The 25,279-nt window shown below is 49.6% G+C and overlaps 1 protein-coding gene across 2 annotated transcripts in view; it reads left to right on the forward strand.

Moving 5' to 3' along the window:
• Nucleotides 1–25,279, forward strand: part of TNIK (TRAF2 and NCK interacting kinase) — a 166,246-nt gene that overhangs the window by 106,469 nt on the left and 34,498 nt on the right. For both annotated transcript variants that reach the window (XM_059822433.1, XM_059822432.1), the window contains exons 8-15: nucleotides 3,061–3,115; nucleotides 3,910–3,988; nucleotides 8,202–8,377; nucleotides 10,035–10,101; nucleotides 10,942–11,146; nucleotides 19,949–20,059; nucleotides 20,551–20,637; nucleotides 21,797–21,997. In XM_059822433.1, the coding sequence (XP_059678416.1) occupies nucleotides 3,061–3,115; nucleotides 3,910–3,988; nucleotides 8,202–8,377; nucleotides 10,035–10,101; nucleotides 10,942–11,146; nucleotides 19,949–20,059; nucleotides 20,551–20,637; nucleotides 21,797–21,997 (981 nt within the window). The remainder of the gene's footprint in view (nucleotides 1–3,060; nucleotides 3,116–3,909; nucleotides 3,989–8,201; nucleotides 8,378–10,034; nucleotides 10,102–10,941; nucleotides 11,147–19,948; nucleotides 20,060–20,550; nucleotides 20,638–21,796; nucleotides 21,998–25,279) is intronic.

Consider the following 25,279-nt stretch of genomic DNA (forward strand, 5'->3'; position numbering starts at 1 on the left):
GCAGCGCTTCGTAGCCGGGCTGCAGCCCGCGCTAGCTGCTCTCGCCGCTTCTCTGCTGACAGCCGCCTGGCTCTGATGGTGCAACGCTCTAATTAATCACAGCTGCTTTTTATTATTATTTTTTTAAAAAAAGGACTGATATCTTCATAGGCTACTTTCTACCCTCAGAAATCCTTGAGGTTTTTTCTCTTTCCAGAATAACTAGGGCACTTAATATGCCGTTGAGTGATGCACAAGCTCCAGGACCAGAATCCCTCTATTGTCCCCGGGGATCAAACGCTCATAACAAGCCGGGCGCTTGCGTCTCTGAAGTTGGCATTGACCATTTTCCCTTGGCTGGGGGTATGAAACAGAAGGCTGATTGCTGCCGACACACTCACTGCAGGGTGTTTTCGGAGCTCGTGGTGATGTGGGAGCCACTGGACGTTAGTCCGTACCCCGGATCACATCCCTGCACCTGATGCTCTTGCTTTGAAGTGGGGAGAAAAAAAAATGTAAATGACTTGGTGGGTTTTTTTTTTTTTTAAAGGAATGCAAATCAGATGCTCTCAGGTTTAGCCGACTGGCTTAAAATAATGAATACAAAAGATGAGATTTATAGGGTGAAAAAAGGAATCCTCGCTGGCTTAATCTGTTGGACAAAAAGCCTCTGATCTCACTGTTTTCTTAGCCAGAAAGAGACGCCTGTGTAATCTATGGAAGGAGGCAGTAAATACCTCCTCACAAAAATAAATCACTTTAAACAAGAACAAATAGATATCCCACATTATTGAGGTTATTTGTTGGTTTTTTCCCCCAGCCGGTCTTCCTTTTTTCTTTAGAGGCATCTTGTCAATAAGCTTAAAATCAAAAGCGGGGGGAGAAAAGGAAGCTTGCTTCCCTTCCCAAGTCAAGACAACGCAAGTATATTAGCACAGCGTCCTTTTGCTGGGTGGACTGAAAAGCTTTTCAGTCTCAAAAATAAAAGCCCCACACATAAAAAAACCCTGAATTCCAGATCATTATAAAATGCGTGCTTCCCGCTGAGTTTTCTGCTTTCTCTGGGAGACTTAGGGAGGTGATAATCCCTTTCTATATTGCTCTGGCTTTAAGATCACTTGGCATCTTGCATATAATACTGGGCACCTCGATATGGAAAGACACACTAGGAATTTGGAAGGAGTTCAGCGGCAACCCAAAGGGAAGGGGTCATGTGTGCTGAATCATGTGGAAAGACTGCGATAATTAAGTATGCGGCAGAAATCCCAGCTGACCAGAAGCAAAGAATGGATGAGACTGTCCTGCGAAAGGGCTGGAAATAAGATTTGAGAGAGAATTTTTAAGCAGGTACAAAAATGTGTAGCAAGGATGGCATTTGTTAGGGGAGAACTTGAGTTAAAAATGAGGAAAAGTGCCTTGAAATTGAAAATCCAAGTTGTCTTTCCTGGATGGAGTATGTGAGAAGGTGCTTGTGGTCCCTTGAGGCTCTCTCTAGCTCTGGCTGAGCTTTGGGGCTCTGTGCTGGGAAAAACAACCTTTCTGGGATTTACTCTCTAAATTTCAGGTTTAGAGGCTTGAGGCGGTTTGGAAAGGCCAGCTCTTGAAACGGAGAGGAGAGAAGTGAAGTGGGACTGCAGGGACATGGCAGAGAGCAGGGCAAAGGGAGAGTAAGATGTGAGAGCTGGGGGTGCAGGAGGAAGGGTGGAAGGCAGAGTCCATCCCTTCCACCCTGAGATGTACCTATTTACAACATTTACTGGTTTTGACGTGCTAACCAGAGTTTAGCTGGTCTCCAGCAAACGTCAGGTGCAGCTACATAGCATCAGGCTTGTTCTGGTCCCCTGTGCGCCTGCCGCTTCTGCCCTTGCTGTTGCCACCCTCCCATCTCAAGCAGGTCTCTCCACCCCCCTGGAGATGTGTCAGAGGCTGCGCTTGAGATGAAGGCACCAAAAGTAGTCTGGGTCCTGTTCCCGATGCAGGGGGTGCTGGGTGGTGAATCATTAGCAGCCCTGTACACGGTGTCCAGAATAATGAATTAGCCGCCTTCTGCCAAAAAATCAAGTTGCGGCAGTGCCGTTTAGGGAAGGTGCTCATTTTCTCTTTCCGGGCACGTACTGTCTCTGCCACCGCTGCTGTCCGGGAGAGCCGAGCCATCCTTTGGGGCTCGTTACCAGACCTAGAGGTGCAGCCGCAGCTCATCAGTGATGGTGGGGTGGGGAGGAGGCGCTGGAGGGGGGCTCAGCACTGCTCTCTGGCAGGGAGCGGGGGCTACAGATGTCCCTGTTTGCAAGGGAGCAAATGGAAGGAAGAGTGTTACAAGTATGAAATCAAAGAGTTTTCCAAATAGGTGCATACTCTGTGCTCTGATCATTCAGGAGACTCAACCAACCACGTGGGCTGAGCAGGGCTTGGGAACAGGGTAAATGAAAGTGTCCGTCTCTCCTTCCACTGGGAAACACCCCTTTTCAGGCTTCCATTTAATTAATTTAATAATACAAGAGCCTCCTGAGGTATCTCAAGATACTTCATGTTTTTAATCTATTCCAGGCAGCCTGTTTTCTGTGAAGCTGTATCAAATCCACGGATGTATCACCCAGCTTTAAGCAGGGAGCCGGCAGCCAGGTTTGCTGCTTACCCCAGCCGTGAAGCCGGGGAGTAGTTTGGCACCAGCTCATGCAGGAGCCGGGGGTTCGTTTGTTAGTGCACAGGGCTCGTTAAGATGCCCCCACGAGGGGACCTTCAGGTCAACAGCATCTCCCCAGCCAGTGTCCTCACCACGGCTGCTGGGAGCGGTGCCCCAGCGAGGTGGCCGTTCCCCATACCGAAAACACCTTGAAAGATTTAAAATAAATCTTGGGATAAACAGCAGGGTTGGGAGCTTCCTCTAAAGCCCCAACACATGGCAGGAGGATGAGACAAGCTCCCAAGGTGTGGGTCAGGGGGTTGCAGAGGACACGGAGACCTGGCTCACAGGGCTGAGCCCCCCGGGCTGAGGAGAGCTGCGCTTCCCCCCTCGCCTGGTGCCTGCCGCTGTGACGATGCTCCACTGCATCACGTACGTCCCTGTGCTTTCTTTTACAGAGCGACTTGTGGTCTTTGGGGATAACAGCCATCGAGATGGCGGAAGGCGCTCCCCGTGAGTAGATGCATTGCTCTGCTTTAATTAACCCTGGGTTGTAATGTGCTGGGGTTTGCTGAGCACCAGCCGGCGCTTGGTTCTGTGCAAGAAATACCACGCAAAGGTTTTCCCAAGCAACCTGGGCTTGCTGAGATGGAGCTTACCAAGTCCATGGGGAGAAAGCTGCCAGGGCAGCGTGGCCCAGGGGACAGGATGGGCAGTGAGCAAAGGCACATGACCCTGTGTGACTCCATCACACCACTTAAGCACTCTGGGACTCAGTTTCCTCAAATAAAATACCTACGAAGAAGAGGTGGAGGACTGGAAGCAGGTAAAACACTGCCCCTCAGCGCTGGTGTTTTGCTGACTTCCGCAGTGACACAGATAGCGGCGTGCCGGGTTTAGCTGGTACGTCTGCCGTGGTTTTTCAGTGTTATCCTGGGACCATCCTTGCTGGTAAATGGAAGTAAATAAAGCAGAGCATAGTGGCACGTGGTGCAGCTGTACCGTGCTCTGAGCCCGTTACTGTCAGCACCTGGCAGGGTGCTGGGGACGCGCAGCTGCCGGAGCCCAGCGGTGCTGGGGACACGCATGACTCTTGGCTGGGGACGTCGGCTCTCATCTGAGCTCCAGGCTGCTGCCGGGCCAGGGTCTGCAGGGGGTTGTCGTCGCAAATCCTCCTGCTCTGCAGGTCTTGTAGCTTCAGAGGAGACTTGGGTCTCCCCGGTTGGGCGTGTAGCCTCTCTTTAGGAAACGCTGGGGGTTCTGCAAGACGCCGTGCCATGTTTAATGCCTCTTCTTGCACATTGCAGCTCTCTGTGACATGCATCCCATGAGAGCCCTCTTCCTCATCCCCCGCAACCCGGCCCCGAGGTTGAAATCAAAGAAGTGGTGAGTCTCTTTCTCAATCTTCAACGGTTGTAAAAATGTCTCTGGAGCAACTTGTTTCTGCAGCCTGGGTGTGCTGGGGATTTGGTGTTTGCATTTATATAGCTTTGGGGGTCAGTGACAGTCTCCAGCATCACTCTGGTTAAGTGCAGGTTGGGGTCTTGATCGCCTATGGAGAGGCAGTTTGGTCCGAAGGAGTCGTGCACCGTGGGATGGAAGGCTTCCTAGGTAGGCAGAGAGGGGAACGCTCTCTAATGCTGCCATTTCACAGCACAGAGTCGGCTTTTCCAAGGCAGTTCGTGCAGCCTGAAGCCAGATGACACTTCGCTTGGCTCCAGTTTCTTTCCAGGCAGGTTCCGTTTTCAAGTGGAAACATGTATCCATGCCAAAAAAAAGGATAGTTTATCTTGAAGGCCCAGGAATGTGGAGATTTGTACTTAGTTTGGGCTTTATTTTAAAATTTTGCAGGAAAAAATACATCACTGTTTTGAAAAAAAAGCAGGGCATGCCAATAAAAACCCGTAGGAAAAATATTCTTGAAGCCCAGCAGATGTTGTTTTGTTACTGTGTGTTCCGTACCGATGGAGCTGGAGTCCTTAAAAACACCCGTCTTTGGTTCATGCTGTTTGCTTGCCACAGGTTCAACAGTGGTTTGGTCACGAAAGATCTACCAGATGTCAGAGAAACAGCACTGCCCCTTGGTCCTAGATAGGCTGAGCTCACGGAGGGAGGTTTTGCCTCGTTTCTTGAAATGATGCTTATTACCTTGTTGAAGACACACAAAAAAAGGAGAGAGTAGTTGCTAGGTATTGAAAACACTTTGTGCCAAAGCAGCAGGTATTTTGTTGCTGGGAGAGGAGCGAGAGGGGCTTGGAGTCCTCTGCATCGAATGCATGGTGTTGGGGTTTTAGGTCCAGCCCCCTAAAACTCACCCAGGCTTTGACAGGAGGCGTCTTAATTTTGTCAGCCCGATGATCAGCTGCTCCAGTGCAAAACCAGGAGGAGAGGGACCTTTCCCATCTGGCTCTGCAGAGAGTGTCGAAGATGCTCACTCTCCTTGCACGGCCTTTTGAGGATACCATTAGTCAGCTGAGAAAATAGTTTATACACTTGTTTTCTGCCAGATCACCAGTCTCCTACTTCATTATCCTCACTGCTACAGCACAAAATGGATTGTAAGGCTTTAGAGTTTCTTTTTCATACAAAAGTGCTGTTTATTCAGCAAAGCCTTCCTCATCCTCCAGGCAGAGGGGAGCTGACGAAAGCAGGTTTTGAGCAGAACATCTCCCCATCTCCTTAAGGTAAATACTGAGCTGGGGTGGAAGCTGTATTTTAGCCCTGCTGCGAGATACCGGGATGTGCTTTATGCAAGCCGGGGTATTGCTTGGCACCACCTTCCCCTCGCATGGCCGGTGGCCGTCTCAGGTTTGCACATCTCGTGGTGGTGGACCGTGGTGGTGTCTGCCCAGGGTGGCTGGTCTGTGCAGGGCTGCCCTCCCGGGGATGGGATCCTGGCTCCTTTGAGAGAGGCCTTGCTTTGGAAGTCATAGTTTAATGAAACTCCAGCTTTGAAGCCCTCCAGGGGAGCGTGGTGCTCACCTGGCCTCTGCTACCCCTCCGTGGGCAAGCAGGGATCCCCGGTCTCCAGCAGAGCTGGGACACACGTACCCCGGGCAGCTCAAAACCTATATCCATCTTCCAAACTCTCATTGCAATGAGAAACTCCAAAGGACCCAGGTGAAGCTCTAAGCTAGTACGACTCCACTGATTCCTTAAGAGCAATTTTTTTCAGCATTTTCGGTGGGACACTGGGCAAACCTGCTGTCCTCGGCTCATTTCTCAGCTGGAGGTTTTGGGCCCGGCTAGAATGGGTCCTGGAGCTCTGCAAGCCTGACCCAAGAAGACCGGAGCTGTTTGACCAAGCTTTCACAGTGATCTCTGGCAGCCAGTGGTTTCCACAAGCACAGATTACAAGAGAAAAGCAAAACGAAGAAAGGTTCAACTTGAATCTTGAGTTCATCCTTGCTTCTGTGTGCAGCAAGACGCGAAAGTACACCAAGTGGGCAGACCGTCTTTTTCCTTACGTGAAAGAAATAGCCAAGTGACTCCAGCACTTTTGAGGGTAAGTCAGGGAAAGCTGAGAGGGAAGGCAAGCACGGGAGCTGCCCTGAATCGAAAACCCCAGAGAGGAAAATACTTCTGTTGCCTACTAAATCCTTGAACTCACTTTTAAAATAGTGCTGTGTTCCTCTGAAATTAAAGAGTCTTTGGTACAATTTTCTTTCCCAATTGAAGCCAGCCAGCAGTGAAGCTTTATTTTCTTCTTCCCATATTTCACAGGTAAAATAAATTTGAACTATAGCGATGTTGTTGCCATAAACACTCCCTGGCCCTGCCTTATAAGAGATGACAAAACCTCTTTGTTAATGAGGAGATATTTGCACTGTGATGGCACTTTTCATCCAAGCAGCTGCAAAGAATTTGCAAACATTTATTTAAGCTTTGCAAACCCTGGGAGCTGGAGGAGCACGTGGTTCATGAAGGTGGGCTGACCTGGGGAGGGGATGAGATGCGTGACGAAGTCCTCCTGGATCAGAGCCAGGGAGAAAGCCCTCGTCTTCTGCTCCAGCCCTGGTGAGGGCTGAACTCTGCCAGTGGACAGGCTTGCTTTTTTGGAGAGGAAAATTTCAGGAAAACCAGAGGCGTGAGCTGGTTCCTGTCCGTAGCTGCTCAGCTGATGCAAAGGTGTCTTAGGGCATCGCAGGGCACTGGGACCCCATCCCCAAGAGATGGGCAAACCCATCGCTTACTGGAGGACAACTTTTTAGCTACTTCACCTCGACCGTATTTGCGGGTGCCCTGGACCACGCATCCAGGACCGGAGTCTCTCCAGCTTCACACCAACAGGGGAGAATCATATTTTAGCAGCAGATTTTTTTGGCGCATCACGTGGATTGTCCCTTCTGGAATACACTGAGACACGGGGTTTCTTGAGGCAAGGTGGGGAAGGAAGATTTGCTTGTTAATAAAGCTGGAGGGAGGATTTAATTGGATCCAGTAGTGTATTTTATTTTTGCATCTCAATTTGTATGGATTAGCACTTAAAAGATAAATCACTTTTAGTCTGACAGCTTAAAAGTAAAATCCCTGAAAGCTTATTGTTTTACTTCTAATGCAATTCTGTAGTATCTGTTGGCTTCTGACATTAATTTACACTCATTTTCCTGTTTGCTAAAGCAACATAGAGTATAGTGGCCTGTCAACATCTTTCTTGTAAATCCCTTTTCTCTTGGGTTTATAACGTGGTGAAATTAGTTCTAGGAGAACTTTTGATATGCAACACATGAGACTAAGAGAAATTTGTTTATTAAAGATTTGGCTGAAATTGGTTTAGTTGAGATTGAATTTAACTGTTCGCAGAAAGGCAGGCTGTGAGGAGGGGCTGGGCTCTGCCACCCGCAGCCGTGTTCCCACCTCTGCCCAAGCCGTGCAGCCCAAAGAGCATGTCCCATTCGCCTGGGTCCGTGATCAGGGGGACAGGGACATGGTGGCCCCCGGGACCTGGTGGGTCAGTAGTGCTGCTGGGTCTCCCTGTGAGAGCAGGGAAGGGCGGTAGGCAGTGAGCATCACCCAGAGGGTGACTGAGCTTTAACAAGTTGTGTAACGTTGGGTGGTTAAATCTAGAAAAACCAATCAACCTAGCTTGTCCCACTCATCTTCAGAAAATTACATCTCTTGAAACACCGCCCAGGGCCACAAAATGAGAAACGCTCCATTAAGGAACTGCTTTTATATCTGTATGTGTTGTCTCTCATTTCTACCTGCACTTTCACAGGGTAAGGGGAAGGGAGGAGGAACACTTCCTTGCATTTTCTTGGTTGCCACTGATGACATCTGGCTTTGGTGATTTCCCGGTCATACTGATGGTTCCCAACTTCCTCCAGACTCAGCAGGTTTCTTGTAGTTGTGCCAGGAAGGCATAGGTAGGAGCATGCATGGGAAGTGTAGGAGAGGAGAAAGTGATAGAGGGCACATGTGGTGGTGCTGCTTTGAGACGGTGCTAAGCACCAACAGAGAAGTCATGGGAATCCTCTTGGAAAGAACTGTGTAGCGGCCAAATGATCTTCTCAAATACCCGCAGGTTTCTCACTTTCTAATACGAGAATCGATATAGTTACCTGTTTTTTCTGTACCTTCCTTTTCTGTCTTTGGCCAGGTCTAAAAAGTTTCAGTCCTTCATTGAGAGCTGCCTAGTGAAGAACCACAGCCAGAGACCAACCACGGAGCAGCTGATGAAGCACCCCTTCATCCGAGACCAGCCCAACGAAAGGCAGGTCCGCATCCAGCTCAAGGACCACATCGACAGGACTAAAAAGAAGCGAGGCGAGAAAGGTTAGTGGAGAAGCGAGAAAGGTTAGAACAGAAGCAGCGTTCCGGGCAATCCTTGACCTCTGCCATGTGTTTGGAGATCCCTGGGGTAGACGAAGGCGCATCCGTGTGGGCGAGACATATGGGTAGAAGAAGGGAAGGCAAAGAGGACTGGGTTGCTCGTGGTCTCAGTACCAGTTTGCCTTATTCAGATGGCTAAGTCTGTTCGCAAACAGTTTGAGTTAAATTAGTGTGGTCCTTCCGTGTGACCACACTTCGTGTGGTTTTGAGGTCAGATTATTTTGTTTGATTTCATTCCTCTCAGTCACTGAAACAAAAATAAATATCCGTAACAAAACAATCGGTGTTTATACAAAGCCTACAGGTGATTGTCATCAGAGCTAAGCAGTGTTTTTAAACCTTTTTTTTTTCCTGGTGAAAAGCGGTGTCTCTTTTGTCCAAGTGGTAATTTCCACATGGAACATTTAAGCTTTGATTCATTAAAATGTGTGTATAAAATTTATGTCTGCATATATACATACTGGCGTGTGGGAGAGAGAAGCTGCTAAGCTGAATTTTTCCCAGCTCACATATTTCACGCCAAGTCTGTTGATCTGCGTGACATTCATGCTGCACCAGCGATGAGCAGAGTCGTGCAAACGAACATCTAGATAAGACCCTTGCCCCAAAGCAATTCCGTTGACTAGGAATAACCTATTAAACTGAATGTTTTCAGTGAACTCTCCAGGCCCTATCAAAGTCCTTTGAAAGGAAGATCATATAGCTGAAGAAAGTTGTTAAAGTATTCAGCTGCTTGTGAACCAAATTTTAATTTGGAAGCTCATTTGTAGAATCCAGCAAATTAATATGTCACTATTTCTCTTCTTATTGGTAGCGGTATTAATTTTTCATGCGTACCTTCCAGCCCCTTGTAATAGATTTCACTACAATCAAAACAATAAAATGGCATCCCAGTGAAGTATTAAATGTGTTTAGTCTGGCAGATGAAGGTTGGACCCTAGAGATGGAGAGTAATTGGATAAATGCAAGCCTTTCTTTTACTATCATTCCCTTCATCCGATAAAGATGATATCCCAATAGAAATCACAGTATATAGCACAACATTGCAGTTGGGCTTTTATGTAGATGTCTTCATTGCCTGGAAAACACATGGATTTGCATAGGAAGAGCATATGCTTAGAGAGAGAGGAGTTGGTGCCTTCAGAGCCATAGTTAAATCCCACCTTCCAGTGCCTGTGGCTTCAATAGCTTGTGGTGCATGTCCCTTTGAAGAACCTTCCTGAAGAAGAGGGTCACTCACTGTCATATGGGGATAAATTCTTATTTTATGGACATCCTCCATCTTTACATCGAGTGTCTTTGGTTGTTGGGGCCGTTGCCCGCTGTGCTGGTGCTGCCCGCAGCGCTCCGGCTGGGATTGCAGCCCTCTTCCCAGCCAGCACGGGCGTGCGAGGTGCCAGCACCCAGGGAGACCGCCCATTGCTTCCCTGGCCTTGCAGCCCCCCGTAAAAACAGAAACTGGAGAGAAATAATGCTGCTTATTCTTTGTCATGCGAGAAAAAGACAGTTGTCTGTTCCACCTTCAGAGCTCTGGGGTTTTCAACCGCTGGAAAAACAAATGAGTCCAGCAAAGGGCACTGATGAGCAATTCTGTTCCTAGATGAGACAGAGTACGAGTACAGTGGAAGTGAGGAGGAGGAGGAGGAAAATGACTCTGGAGAGCCCAGGTAAGAATCAGCATTTCATTTCTGCCCTTACATCTCTTTAACTCTCTGTAAAAGTGGCTTGGATTACAGGCTGGTATGAACTAGAGATGGAAAAAGGGCAGTTTGAGCACTCAGTCCAGTTCCCTGGCAGAACAGAGTATATTCCCCCTGCTAGATGGTGCGTGGGTATAAACTGATGCTACAGGTCACCTGGCCGAAAGCTGGGGAAGAGCCGGGTACCCCATTGCCTGTGGGATCTGCAGCGCAGTGTGGTGCTGTCATGGGAATGTGGGTATTTAGATGGGGAAAAAATGTGAGGTGTAATTCAAGAAGACTCTTTAAAACGCGGTTCCTTACATCCAAGTGTAACTCCCTATTTCCATGTAACTTTTCACCATGAAACCTCCCTGGTGCTGCTGCAAGCGCGGTACGCTGGAACTTTCTTTGGTGACATTTTTCAGAGCCATTGTAATTAGTATCAGGTTATTCCATTATTTCACTGAGATAATGTAGTATTTTAATAGCTGGCAATGATTCATGCTAAATGTGCTTTGTGAACAGCTAAATATAGTGTGTGCCACTGCAGCAGAAGAGGCTTTGGTTAGAAACTTAATGTAAAGGAAACCTTTAGCAAATAAATTGCTGGTGAGCTGTGAACAGAGTGCTGTGTCTGCTGCCCTGCCTCAACGTTTGTGGTCCCCCCATCCCTCCATCCGCTGCTGCCCAAGCTCTGTCAGGTGTTGGGATGCTGTTGGGATAAAGGGGAGAGGAGCCACGGCGGAAAATCACGCAGAACTTCCCCTGGCAAGAGGTCTAAGGATGCGGGGAGGGGATCTTCTCTGATGCTTTTCTCCTGCGCAGCTCCATCCTAAACCTGCCCGGGGAGTCGACGCTGAGACGGGATTTCTTGAGGCTGCAGCTGGCGAACAAGGAGAGGTCGGAGGCGTTGCGCCGGCAGCAGCTGGAGCAGCAGCAGCGGGAGAACGAGGAGCACAAGCGGCAGTTGCTGGCTGAGCGGCAGAAGCGGATCGAGGAGCAGAAGGAGCAGAGGCGAAGACTGGAGGAGGTAACTGGCCAGAGCCGAGCAATGGGCTGGCAAAGGCTGGATTTGGGCGGAACAGCGGGATTCCTGGTAGCAGGTCCCAAGTGACTGTTCTCAGCCTGGTTTAAGAAGATCACATCCTAAACTCTCTAGTCGGTAACCCCGAATGTTTTGTTACACTGGACAAACTCCCCGCTCATGCTTTTTGCATACCAGCCTCCAGCCACTCTCCTCACCACAGTAAGTGTTGCCAACTCTTGTGAAGGTAATAGAGCTGGTTTGCTATAAATAAACCCTTGAAATACCAAACTTAAAAGGATCCCTGGAACTACTGAGCAGAGTTAGCCCATTATTGGGGTGATAGCTGTATTCAGTTGAGGTGGGCAAAACTCTGAACTGGTCCAGGCATCTGTCAAGTTCATTATTGTTATTTGCTGCTGTGGACTGTTACAGTTGAGAAGACGCTGAATAGCTCCATTTGCCCTTTCCCCAGATCCATGTGCCACTTGTGTCCCCTTTAATCCCCAATTTCAACTTTAATCCTTCCAGTCCCTGCCAATTACAATTTCTCTTGCAGGGGAGGGGCAGATGCCTGCCTGACTTGTGCAATGATCCATATGTGCCCCGAAGCATAAGATTTCATTACCCTTGTCTTAACATACCAGCTACAAATGCGATCGGTCATAAAATTATCCACCCCATTTAAAATCCAGCTGCAGGATTTGACCGAGTGACTTTGGGTGTCCGTGAGTTGCACAGCCCGGCTGCATTCTCTGTATGAAGCGCTCGCTTTTGGTTTAGCTCTCAGTTCCTGGATTGCAGAAGTCCACCAAAGAATAAGGAGGGGTTTCTCCTATTTTGGGGGTTTTGATGTGGTTTTGCACAAAGAAACCCGTTGCCTCGCACTGAACTCATCCCAGTTGTCTCATGGAAGGGTTCATACCTTAAGGGTAATTGAAGTAGCTTTTTGAAAAGGTCACTGATATGTCTGAAAAAAGGACTTGCTGTAAATGGGCCATTACAGCAGCCACCCCCTTAATTTGCACAAGGCAGAGTGTCTCTTGCATTTAACCTGGCTCTTTGTGTGCTGGGTAATGCCCCCAGGCCAGGGGTGCAGACGGGGAAGGAATTTCAGGCAGCTGGTGGTGATGATGATGATGGTAAGGCCCCTCTTCGAGGTGGTCCTCTGAATCCCTCCGGGGCAAAAACCAACACGGGCAGATCCCAGGCAAAGCATTTTTTCAGTCTGGTAAATATGTAGGTCTGTCGCGTTGTCAGAGCGCAGAGCGTCGCGCGTTCAATACAATGTAGGTCAGGCTTTGCTTGCGTCCTGCACCCTTCCCAAAGCTGGCGAACTGCTTTGAGAGAGGACGGGGTTGGCATGTAGACGCACCCCAAAATCCCCTGCCCCAATAGATCTGAGGACTGTCGTAAGGAAGCCTGGCTCTGCCTTTGTCCCAGCCCGCTTGCTGCAAGCGGTACAGGAGCAGAACAACAGCAGAATAAAAGCAGACACCAGATTAGCTGCAATCCTGTAATGAATACAATGCTTGCTGCTGTATTAATACGTTCTCTTCACATAGAAGAAAATCGTTCTCTCTCTTTGCCACTTCCCAGGCAGGTTTTGAATGGAGGACTAATCCCCTTGCTAAGCTGGCAAGCTCTGTCCTGAGCTACGGAGGCACTGCCTTGCGGGGCCCAGCTGTGCGCAGCCCCCCCGGGCTCTGCTGGTCCCCCCGTCCTTTCCCCCGTGTCATTAAAAGCTAATGCCACCACAGCCAGGATTTAAAATCAATGCCTCTGTTTCTGGTGGCTCTAACAGCCCCCCTGGGCTCTTCATCCATTGCCTTCTTCCCAGCTGCCTTACAATTTTCAGACCTAAATGGAAAGGGAGAAATCTGCTGGGGCAAAGCCGGCGAAGAGGCGTCTTCATGCTCCTGCCATGTCGGAGAAGTGGGGAAAGACAGTGGGACTGTAGCCGAGGGGCATCCTCTGCCCGCCCCGGCATGGGGCCACCGGAGTGATCAGCCCGTGGGCTCAGCCAGGATTAGGGCAGGGCGGGCAGCTGCGCGCGCTGGTGGCTGCGATGGCCCCAGCACCTTCTCAGGTCCCCGTCTTCTCGGGTCTGTCGAGGCAGGTTTAACCTCACCTGCATCTCCAGCCACAGAGAAAATGAGCTCTCCTCTCTATTAGACACCATTTATGTGGTGAGCAAGAAACATAGCTGAGTTGCTATGGTGAGGATTAGTGCAGGAGTCCTTGAAGAGGTACAGACCTTCTGTTGCAAAGGCGGTGGGTTGTGGCAGCAGTTAGGAGGGTCGCTCCCCAGCGCGGCCGGCTGCGGCTTTGCCAGCTACAAGACATCGTGTGTCTGCCGTAGGAAAAACAGAAAAATAGTAGAGGTGGAGATTAGCAAACAGAAAGTTGTCGCTCCTGCAGGGAGTGGGATAGAGGAGCCGCACAAGCAGCTTTGAGCATCCTCCTCCCCTTGAGCTTCCTGCTCATAGACAAGCCCCAGCACCTGCCCTGGGGAGGGATGCTGCCTCTCCCCGGGGAAATGGGAAGGGGTTTGTACCCTCAGGCTGTCCCGCTGTTTCTAGCACAGCCAGCCAGTGGAGGATATGGGGTTTTTTTTATGTTCTTCCCATGTATTTTGGGGCAGGAAGCATTGATGGCCAGACAGGAACCAAACAGTGGCTGTCAGGACTGTGCCGAGTTTGATACTGCTGCCCGGAGGCACCCAGCACGCTCCATCTATGTCGCTGCAGTTTTGCTCCAGAGAACAACGCTGTTCCAGCTCTCCTAGCCATCACAACAGCACCCAAAGCCTTCGGCAGCAGCCAGGCTTTGCCTTTTGGCCTCTCTGCGTTTTCTTACACTAGCTTTGCCCTAACTTCAGTTATTGACTCTTGGCTCTGGATTTATTTTGGTTAATGGGCACATGGTTTCTTCCATGCTTCTTTATGGTCTGACTAAGATGGGGTGTGCCTCCCAGAGGGCAGCACCATAGCAGCAGATCTCTGGGAGGAGAGACCAGTGGAAGACTCAGATTACTGTGTTTTCGAAATAAAGTTGACCTTTAAAACCCGATAGCGCATCGGGAGAAATAAACACTTGGAGCTGGTGGCTTTTGGGGCTTCTAAGTCAGCCTGTTTAGTACTGCCAGGCATATTACTGTGTTTATAGAAAGAGCTCTGGTTCATAGTAAGACGCCGTGAAGGTGGCCAGGCTGGGCAAGCACATCGGCTGGGCCCCAGCGCAGCACCAGAAGGATTGACTTTGGAGAATGCCAAGCTCAGAAATGCCTGGAGTTAATTTGTACTGGAGATGCACAGCAAAAGAGCTGGAGAAAGGCTTTTAGTGGGATAACTGGTCCATTCCTCTGTCAGAGCAGACCTTCAGTAGGTTTTCTTGTGGTTTTCCATTCTTGTTTTTAAATACTGCCAGGGATAGAGCTCCCACCATTTCTGTTCCCTCACCCAGCAGAGCTCATAATGAAGGAATCCCCTTTTTTCTCTCATCTTGATCTTCCTAAAGCAGGATTTCTGAATCTCTCACGAAGTACCTCTCATTTTAGGGCCTTTTTGGGGAAATCCACCGACTCCTAATGTCGCTCCGGCAATGACACCAAATGCATATATAAAAAAGTCAAGTAAGGAAGTCTGCTGGTGGTCTCCTGATGCACTTCATGCTGCCCCCGAGACCTGCTGCCATCCTTAGCGTGCCTCCTTGCATCTGTTGGACACTTGAGTCTCCTTTTTCAACAGCTGACCAATTTCCTTCTTTAAGGCTGAATCTTCTTCCAGGCAGCCGGAAAGATTTAGGTTTGCAGCTGTCTTTAATTGCGGTGGAAGTAAAAATCTCCAAGCTGGCTTTGAAACCTGGACCGTCATGGGAGTAGAGTTGCAGCTTTGTTTTCCCTCGTGCAGAAAGTTGGTCTCATGAATTCAAAATGTGCACCAGAACTAACTGCAAAAAAATCCCCAAATTAGAGAATTAAAGATCAATACATCAAATAGCACTGAGGAAAATATTTGTGTAATGCAGAAGGGTGAATAGGCTTGAATATATTTTAGTTTTTCCCTATATATACATATATGAGATATATCGTTCCCTAGTAAATCCTCCATTTGTTGCTGGCACAGAATGAGCCTTGCTGCACCAGTTTAACCACCAAAACTCCAGCTGAGCTGTAGGAATAACACATCTCCCAGTCAGGAGCATTAGGGATCCTGTGAGACAAATCTCTGTGCAGACCCCTTAGCAGCAGTGGGCAGATGTAGTCAGGGAGGGGTTTACATAAGCTCATTTTCCTGCCATGTTGTGGATTTTTTCCTTTCTAGGTATAAAACAAAGGTCAGCTCTTTACAGGGAATGTAGAAAGCAAATCTAAGCATCTTGCTGTGTGCATGTGAGGTTTCATTCAGTGCAGTTACAGAGCTGGATGTTCAGGGCATAAAAAATAGCTGCAGCTCCTTTATATGTTAATCAGCAGAAGACCGTCTGCTGGAAGCTCTTATAAAGCAATGCAAAAAAATTTGAGCAATTAATCATAGATCAACTTAGGTTAGCTAAAATGGTGGTCGTTATTTTCTTCTGCATATGCAGGTGTCATGTAGCTTGTAGGAACATTTTCATTAAGATGACAACCTCCTCGCGGTAATGTGGTACCTGGGGGCACTGCACCGGTCCTGGCAGCAGTCCTTGTACCCATTTCCAAGGAGAGCTGCATTACAGCAGCTCCTGTAGTACAGGTATGTGCTAAGCCTTATGTCTCTCTAGTTTTTCTTTGGTTAGAAAGCGTGTAGAACTTATAGTTTCTGGAGCATGAGCCTCTTCCTGCATGGAGCATCCCTTCATGATGATCCCGACTAATAGCTCCTGCGATGGTTCAGAGCGTATCAGATCCCCATTTGCCATGGTGGGAAGTTCTGACCCAGTTTTTCTACCAGTGGGAAACACCTCTCCATGCTCCAGTGCTTGGTGTGTCAGGAAAGATGATGTTCCAGCCCCAGTCACTCTTTCCCTGGTGGCTCAGATAAATGAGCCTGTCACAGCAACGCAGCCACCTAGAATATTTGTTTTCATTTGTCACTTGGAATTCCCCTTCCACTTCTTTGCTGGACCACGCTCGTGTTTGGGAGCAGCAGCCACCAAGGTTTCCAGGAGCCTCTTCTTGCAAGGGTCGGTGCCTCTGCAAGCTCGCCGGGGTCATGGGGCAGCTCCAGTTTGCCGATCGCTCGTAGTCCTGAATGCGTCTGATCTAGCCAAGTGAGCTTGCTCCTTTGAAGTCCTTGTTTCACGCCAGGCCTCCAAGGGCCTTCCCACCAGAGGTTTTGCCTTCGTGTGTCTTCCCTCATCAATATTTAAAACCTGTCATTTCTAGTGCAGCACAAATAAGATCCCGTTCTGGCTTACAAGCAGCTACATATAGCTTTACCTGCAGAGTTATATAAATGCAGTCCTAATTAATTGGCGCTCTTGCTTTGCATGAATAATAGATCTGGATAGTGTAAATACACACAGTAGTTTCAGGCTTAGAGAAACGTGGGAAGTGTGCATTCGCAGTGGGAGAGGGAGGGCAGAAAACAGGGAGAAACAGAGGCAAATAAAGAGAGATCTTTGAATCTCTCCCTTTTTTTTTTTTTCTTTTTACATGCCCTTTCCACATGCAGTTTTCCGCCGCTTCCTGCTGAGCTCAATCCTTACTTTAAACAGGGTCCCCGTCACCCCGGTGCTGCTCAGCACCGCGTGAGCAGAGGTAGAGGGGAGATGGGTGCATTGCTGGAGGCTTTGTCCTCCCCTCCCCAGTGCCAGGTCCTCTCCAGATGTTTTCCAGCTGCTGAAGCAGGGCCGTATGGGGAAGGCAGCTGAGCGCGCCAGGAGGCTGTGCCGCTGCCTATTCAGCCCTGCTCCGCTGAGACGGCGGGGCAGTGTTTAGCTGAAGGTGCTCGTAATGCGACCGTGACAAATGACTTGCTTATAATGTGACCTGACAAAAACGCTGTTGAGCTGGAGGGAAGCTCTGTACTCCTGGCCTCGGTAAATTTATGTATTTCATCCCACTCCCAGCCTCAGCCTGAAGAGCCTGGCTGCGGCAGGGTGCAGAGGTCCTTTAAATATCCAGAAGAGCATCAGGCCTGGCTTTGAAAGAAAACTGCTCCTGGGGGGGGGCTCAGTTCCCAGCTCCTGGGGTTAAATAGGCTTTTCGGTGTGGAAATGGGACGCTGGGTGGGCAGTCCCCTGGAATGAGGGAGGTGTGCTGCTCCCTCCCTGGGAAAAAAGCTTTTGTCTCCTTCCTTGGAGGGTTTGGCTTTGTTTGCCTGCCGGATTGGCAATAAAGACCGATCGAGTGATTTTTAGTTAAGAAATAGCTGCGGCATTCAGGGCCTTGCCTCCTGCCAGCCAAACCCAGCCTACACAAGCATTATGCGCTTTATTCAGCAGCGTGCTATTTTAACTAAAAAAACAACACTAAAACCCACCCCAAACCCAGAGTGATACACACTGGGATTGGAAGCTCAGGGTAACGTGTATTCAACCAAAAGATCCATGTTCCTGAGTGCGCGGGAGCAGTGACCATCACCAACAGCACTCTTCTAAGGAGGTCAGGGAGCACTGGCAAAGCCAAGAAATCCCATATATTACCATTACTGCTGCAGAGTTACCACGTCCCGTTGGCGTCTCCTCTGCAATTTCTAGTATAGAGTTCAAAAAACTACAAACAGCCCTATGTTCACGTTGCGCTCAGCGAGGACAGGCGTACGCGCGGAGTAACACATGCATCCCCGGCTTACGTGGGCAGTGCAAGTGACTGTGTCTGGCGTGGGACATGCCGGAGTCTGGAGCTGGCAGGTTATTTCAGGTTGGATGTGATTTTCCTTCCCTGAGGCGAGTGGAACAGCACTGATAAAGATGGCTATAGGTGGCACCAAAGCTGTGCTGCAGCTCGAACGTTAAGCTCGAGGAAATAGGCAGAATCCCTGTGCAGGGTGGCTGTGGATGTCACCTGTGGATGAGGAGGTAGCAGCAAGACAGGCAATGGCTCCTCCCTCTGTGGAAATGTGGAGGTGTCTTTAAATGTTTGTTAAAATATCTATCTATCTATTTATAGATAGATATATCTTTATAGGTATCTATCTAGAAAGATACCGATATCTATCTATCTCTAGGGAGAGATACGGGGATATATAATAGACTACAGAGTAGAATATAGAATAGATATATGATAGAATTATAACACCTATAATAGATAGCTATCTAATAGAGTATATTTATCTATTAGATAGTTATCTATTATAAATATATATATATTAGAGATTGATCTATTGTATTAGATAGATATCGATTATAGAGATAGATCTATATAATAATATCTATATAATATCTCTACAGATAGATATCTATAATTGGGATAGATATCTATATAGAAGGTATCTATATAGATATCTATCTATAGATAGATATAGATATCAAATCCATCTGTGTATACAGTGCAGGTTTACTGCAGAGCAGCAGTTTAAAGTGGATGCATCTTTGTCTCTGGCTAGCTCAGCCAGCTCCTTGGGCAGTGCCGCCGTAGTCAGCTGCCAGCTCCATCCCTCCACGTGATTCAGCTAACGGACGTGATTTAGCTAACGGATGTGATTTAGCTAACGGACGGTGTTGCCAGCCCCTCCGGTGCCTGCCTCACCGCTGCCGTCAGCTCAGCCGCTGTGTGTCGGCAACGGGAAAAAAAACCAAAGGGGAAAGAAAAGGGAGAAAAAAGGGCCAGGTTTATGTCTCAGCAGGTTGCCTCCCCGTTAGCGCTGCATGCATCTTGCTGCACCCAGCGCATGGTGGAGTTAGGGCAGGCCGCAGCGCCCCGCTAGCCAATATTGGCATTTGAGTGCCCTCTGCCGATGCGCGGGCTGCGGGGCTGCGGGGCCGAGCAGCCTGCGGCCCCCTGCTCGCTGGCAGAGCATTGCAGCACTTTGCTGCGAGCCCCTGCTCCCCAAGACAGGAGAGCAGGGTGGTTTGGGTAGCTGGAGGGGTTACGCCGGGTTAAAAGCGGGAGGGGTGGGGGCTGTGGGTGTCACCTGGGTGCCCAGCCCGCCCTGGGTGGCTCACAGCGGGCTGTAGGTCATCATCACCCCGAAATGCCTTGGGTAGCTGTTGGCATAGGTGCTACAGAGCGGAGCAAGCAGGGGTGCGACCCAGGAGGCGGAGGGCAGGGGTGGCCTGAGGACAGCAAGGGAAGCCCCTCCACCCTGCTCACTTTGTGTTTCGAAAAGCAAAAACGTGTGGATTTGGGGTCTTCTGTGGTAGCTTCTGGTCTCAGCAAACATTAAGAGGGCTGTGCTTCCCCTCTCGGCAGGCAGTAGCTCCCCCAGCGCCCTCCCTCATCCTCCCGGGTGGGTTTGGGGCTGAGGTATGAGCTCCCCATAAACGATGGGCTCGCGCAGCTCCTGGGGTGAGCCCCCACTGCGTCCGGGGCCTGATTAACCCACCAGTCAGGCACCTGCACCGGGACCATGCACTGCCCGCATGGCTTCACCTGCAAGGGGGAGAAGAAATGGGGTTGCCCGCATGGTCCGGTGCGGGCCAGGAGGATGCTGTGTGTTCTCTGTAGCCAGTGCCGGGCACCGGAGCGTGTGAGGTGGGATCCACAGCCCCTCTACCACCCCAAGCGGACCTGCCTGCTGGCAGGGCATCTCCGCGGGCAGGCGGGCGGGAGCACTGCGGGTCACCGGGCGAGGTGGCTCCCCAAAAACTGTGACAAAAAAGGACTTTGAGATCCCGGGGAGAGGAGTTGGGGGTGCTGACCTGTGCCTCCTGCCCCCACAGCAGCAGAGGCGGGAGAAGGAGCTGCGGAAGCAGCAGGAGCGGGAGCAGCGGCGGCACTACGAGGAGCAGATGCGGCGGGAGGAGGAGCGGCGGCGCGCGGAGCACGAGCAGGTAACCCGGCGGGAGCAGGGCGATCGCCTTCGGTGCCGATTCCTCTTCCTCTAATCAGAGAATTTTCTCGTAAACACTCATATTTTTTGCCACTTGAGAGCAAATTGCTTAATTGTTAACGCCGCGTGTGTCACTTTCCACCGCCGTCGTTTATTTCCACGTGGATCCACTTGCTGGCCCGCAGGTGTGGAGACACTTGATGCAGGTTTTTCCCACCCGCTGGTTCCCGGGGTGGGGTTCTGTGGTTTTCCCACTTAACATCTGCCATTTCCCAGTGGTTTTCACCCTTTATCCTCAGAGGTCCCTTGTAGAGTGATGGATGCCCCAGGCTTTTTGGGCAGGGATGGAGAGCGCCTGGGCTGATTGATCGGCGTCGGCTCTCGGGTGGGATGGATGCGGGTGTCCACCTCATTCTCCTTCCTCTTGGGAAATACTGTCTCTTTTACCTTCTCTCTCTTTTTTCCTTTGATCCTTGCTGCCCACGCCTCCAGGAGTACATCAGGCGACAGTTAGAGGAGGAGCAGAGACAGTTAGAGATCCTGCAGCAGCAGTTGTTGCAGGAGCAAGCGCTACTTCTGGTAAATGGGAGGCCCCAGCCACGCTTGCCGCTTTCTGCCCGTGTCGCGTCCGCCTGTGCCCGTGTGCACCCATGTCCCCCGAGTGCCTCCTGCCACGCCGAGACGTGGGGGACACCGTGGCCGCGAGCATGCCTCGATTCCCCTGCCGCCGCTTCGGGCTGGGTCCCCTCGCGGTGCACGCCTCTCGTTGCATCCCTTCCGCGGCATCGGCATGCTTGTGCCTTCGGGAGAGGAGCGGCCCTCTTTGTTGCCGCCTAGTTTTGAAGGCTGTCGGCAGCATGTTGGAGCATGGTCGAGCTGTCGCGTGCTTGCACCCGGCAAACCCACCCTGCCATGCGGGTTTTTGTATTCTGAGTGAAGGCTTTTGTTTTAATTTCCTCGCAGGAACACTGTATATTCCCTCTCATGCAGTTTGTATTCTAGATGTCCTCTTTTTTATTTAATTTGTTTTTGAGTTATCCTTTTTAATACTGCTAGCCGTTACTCTCACTGTGTTTTCTTTTAATCTGCAGGGATTGTTCTTTTTCTTTCTTGCTATTAATTTTATTTAGGGAAAAGAAAAACCCTCACACAAGCCCTTGCCTTTTCAAAAGGCCCTTTCAAAATGATTTACTCGTTAAACCTCACAGAGTCATAGGGATTCGGAAAGATCATACAGTAGGCTCTGCTGTGCAGCCCTTCCCACGAACAATAAATTGGTCCTACAGAGGACTTGGCTTCAGCTGGGTTTTGTCTGACCCGGTGGTGTTTGGCACCTCATCGGATTGACGCTTTGTTCTTCCCATCCAGAAAGATCTGGGCAAAGTCGATGGTAACTCCTAAGCAGACGTCTGAGCCCTCGGGGGGTCTCGCCGTGTTTCCCTGGCGAGGCGGTGCTGGCACCCCCCAATCCGGCAGACAGGGCAGTTCACCGGCCGCAGAGTGCCGACGCCGGGGTCACAACTCTGAATTTGTTGGCTCTGTCCTCCCAGCTGTCTCTCCTCCAAGGATGTAAAGACAGCTCGGTCCCCAAAGTCCTTCAAATCCATGAGCTTTGCCAGAAAACAGCTTTTCAGATACTCAGGCCCCATTTTCCACCCAAACAGATAAATCTGTAGTTTGCAGCCCTGCGTTTACAGGCTGGCCGGGCACCCGTGTCACTGTGTTTTCTTCTGGGTAGGAGTATAAGCGCAAGCAGCTGGAGGAGCAGCGGCAAGCGGAGAGGCTGCAGAGGCAGCTCCAGCAGGAGCGGGACTACCTGGTCTCCCTGCAGCAGCAGCAGCAGCAGCAGCGGCAGGACCAGAGGCCAGCAGAGAAGAAACCCCTCTACCATTACAAAGAAGGGATAAATGCCAGCGAGAAACCAGCGTGGGCCAAGGAGGTAGGCGAGAACGAGGAGTGCGGTGGTGCTTGTCTGCACCCGCAGGGCTGGGCACGCAGGTCGGTCCGAAATATGTACGGCAGATTGCGCTCTGCTGGGTCAGCCTCCAGCAGATGCCATTAGCTGTGCTGGAAACACTCCCAGTTCAATGCAGCGTGTGTTTATCTGAGTGTATGTTTGTGCAAGGAAAGAGAGTGGAGGAAGGAGGTTTTTCCATGAGGGCATGCAAGGAGAAGGATGGATCCCTCCTGGAGGGGTTCAGCCATAGCTGGGGACTTGCGGACATGCCAGGAGCTCCTGACGCTCCTTTCTGGCACGTCCACAAGTCTACTGGGGGTTGGGGTGAATGCAGAGGGTGGTTGTACAGGGTTCCTTGCTGAGCACTAATTCAGCTCCCCATAATCAAATGGGGACCAGACAGCTTTTCCTCCCGTGCTCAGGGCTGTATCTCTTGGGGTTGTTCTTCTTTCAGGATTTTCAAGAAGGCAAGCCGCATTGCTGATTTTCTTTTTCTCTCCAGCAAAAAGAGGGAATTGTTGTAACAATTGTGAGATCTTGAATATTAATTACTGCCTGGCTGAATAGTCTTGAAAAGATGAAGACATGCATTGTCTGCAGTGCGGTTTCAGGATCATGTGCAAACTCTTTCTCCTTAATCTCTTTGTGATAGCTCCAGTAAGACTGGTGCCCACTCTTGCTACTCATTTTTCTAAAGATCTTTGTGTTTAGTTGGTTTGATTTTGTAACCCTACTCCTGGGCAGAAAGGTCTTTTAATAACTCACTTACTCTTCCTACTAAGCAGAATCACCGCTCTGCTGCCAAATGTCTGGCACCCTTTAGTCCTGGCAGAGATGCGATGTGCATCCAACATGTAGCTGTCTCCTGGTCTTTCCTCTTGCCAGCCCTCAACTGCATCCACAATACCTGAAAGCACCAAATGCTCAAGAAATTCACTCTGCTATCCATGGCTAAGCAAAGGCCAGTAATACAAACGCTTCTTAGCCTTTCTGAACCGTCACAAAGATAGGTGTGGGCCTCAAAAACTCTTTTCACTTCTTTGTACTCCCTTGGGTTTCTGCTTTGTTCCCTTCTGATTTAGTCTTCAGAGTCTTTTGGTGGCAATGCGCCCAATGACGTATTTTCATGGAGTTGCAGCATTGTTCTCCAGACCTTCCAGTGGAAGAAGAGGTTTGGTAGGTGGGTCTGTAGACAAGATGTTCCAGATGTGCTGAGGTGCCTCTGACGGGAGAGGCTTCCACCTGGATGGTGTCTCTGCAGCCTTCTGCAGAACTGTGTCTCTACTGTCCATCTGCAGAAGTGCGGAGAGTAGGTAGCAGGCAGGAAAACGGGAGTAAACTCTGTCTTTCATTGTCTGGTTTTAAATAAATCCTCTAGAACATTGCTAACGTACCTCTGGCACTGTCTTCAAAACTATAACAAAGATATATAAGAAGGAATCTTACACTTTATCTGGGATGAAGGAGAAAAGTACTGGATTTCCATTTCAAACACAAAGGCCCATTTCTTTTGTTCCATGGGTAAGGCATCTTTTTTTTGATGCCGTCACTGGAAGCAGGGCATTGGGAACTGCAAAATGTGAATAAGAGCAGCAGAATGTGGCCTCATACCCTTTGCTGAAATCAGAGGGAAGACAAGTTTTCCTGTTGTTGGGGAACATCTCCAGCTTCCACTAGTTAGCTCTCCAAACCGTTTATTCTTTACCTGTGTCACTCCGTCTGGTTTCTAATGAAATGCTCGAAGCAACAACTGTGGCATCTTTATCCTCTTGAGAGCAGTTAGTTTGATGTACTGCCTTGACACAGCACCCTTGGGAACTTCCCAAAACTACTCCTCTTGACTCCATCCCCTGTTTTATCTACTGCATAGTCCCACTTTTAGCAAAATTCAGCTACTTTGCTACATATATTGAAGTACCATCCTTGCTGGCTCTACAGATAGACTTGCTCCGATACTTAATCAGCATACTGTGGTTCTTGGTATAGTTCAGCAATTTCCATACCCAACCCATACATGCTAATTTAACAGAAATACTGAGACTTCGTTTTCCTTTGGGAACAAGGAAAAGACAAGTCTGGTGCTCAGTCTACAATTTCTGGAGGCTCTGCAGAGCTTATTGGGATATTTCCTGAGGATTTTGCATGATAACCCGTACCATCCTTGTTTTTATGCTCTTTGGTCTCAAGTCTTCTCTCTCAGGAGCTTGATCACCACAGCTGAGTTCTCCTCGTGCCATGCCCCTCTCTACTTTTCATACCTGTCCTTTATGCACTTATTTTCCCACCTCATTCGTCACATGGTGACTCCAAGACCCTGCAGATGTGGGGTAAAGCATGAAGGTGAGGCTGTGGCCACTCGCGTTGCGGTGGTGTCCCTGCATCCCCTTTGTTAAAGGACTGGCTTGTGGGTGAAGACAAAGCTCTGGGCTGTACTGCATCTTTCATAGCTTCACCAGAGCTCAGTCAAGGGTAGCTCTTTTTTATGCCAAACAAAATAGACTGATCAAATAGTCCCCACCAACATGCAACATCTCCATCTGCTGTCCCTTCTACTCATCTTTATGTGAGTGAAGGGTTATCCACTGGAAGTCAACTTGGGATATAGCTTGGCCGCTGTCCCTGACCTGCCCTGTTTACCCAGGCACATCTCTTCTTATAATCAAGGACTAGCTGGGCCTTTTCGGATGTCATGTTTAATAGATTTCTGTGATTGCTTTCTGCTCATTCAAAGTGGATAATGTGAGTTTTTCCCTTGAAGAATCACAGAATCACTATGGTTGGAAAAGACCTGTAAGATCATCAAGTCCAACCATCAACCCAACCCCACCGTGCCCACGAAACCATGTCCCACAATGCCACGTCCACACGTTCCTTGAACACCTCCAGGGATGGTGACTCCACCACCTCCCTGGGCAGCCTCTTCCAGTGCTTCACCACTCTCTCAGGAAAGACATTTTTCCTAATATCCAGCCTGAACCTCCCTGGCACAACTTGAGGCTGTTTCCTCTTGTCCTGTCGCTCGTCACTTGGGACACTCCCATGATCCAGCCAGGGACATGGCATTAGCACTCTAAGCGGTAGTCCTGTAATTAGGAGCTCTCTCTGTTACTGACTTTTCCGCTATGGACCAGTATTTGCTAAACAAAGTCATGCAGATAGCCGGGTCTGACTTCTCAGTGACAAAGTACTTGCAGCTTGGTCAGCTGAAGGATGGGCTTGGGCAGGTATATGCCATACATGACCATGCATAAAGGAGGGGACAGG

The sequence above is a fragment of the Gavia stellata genome, chromosome 11 (assembly GCF_030936135.1).
Source record: "Gavia stellata isolate bGavSte3 chromosome 11, bGavSte3.hap2, whole genome shotgun sequence".
Taxonomy (NCBI): domain Eukaryota; kingdom Metazoa; phylum Chordata; class Aves; order Gaviiformes; family Gaviidae; genus Gavia; species Gavia stellata.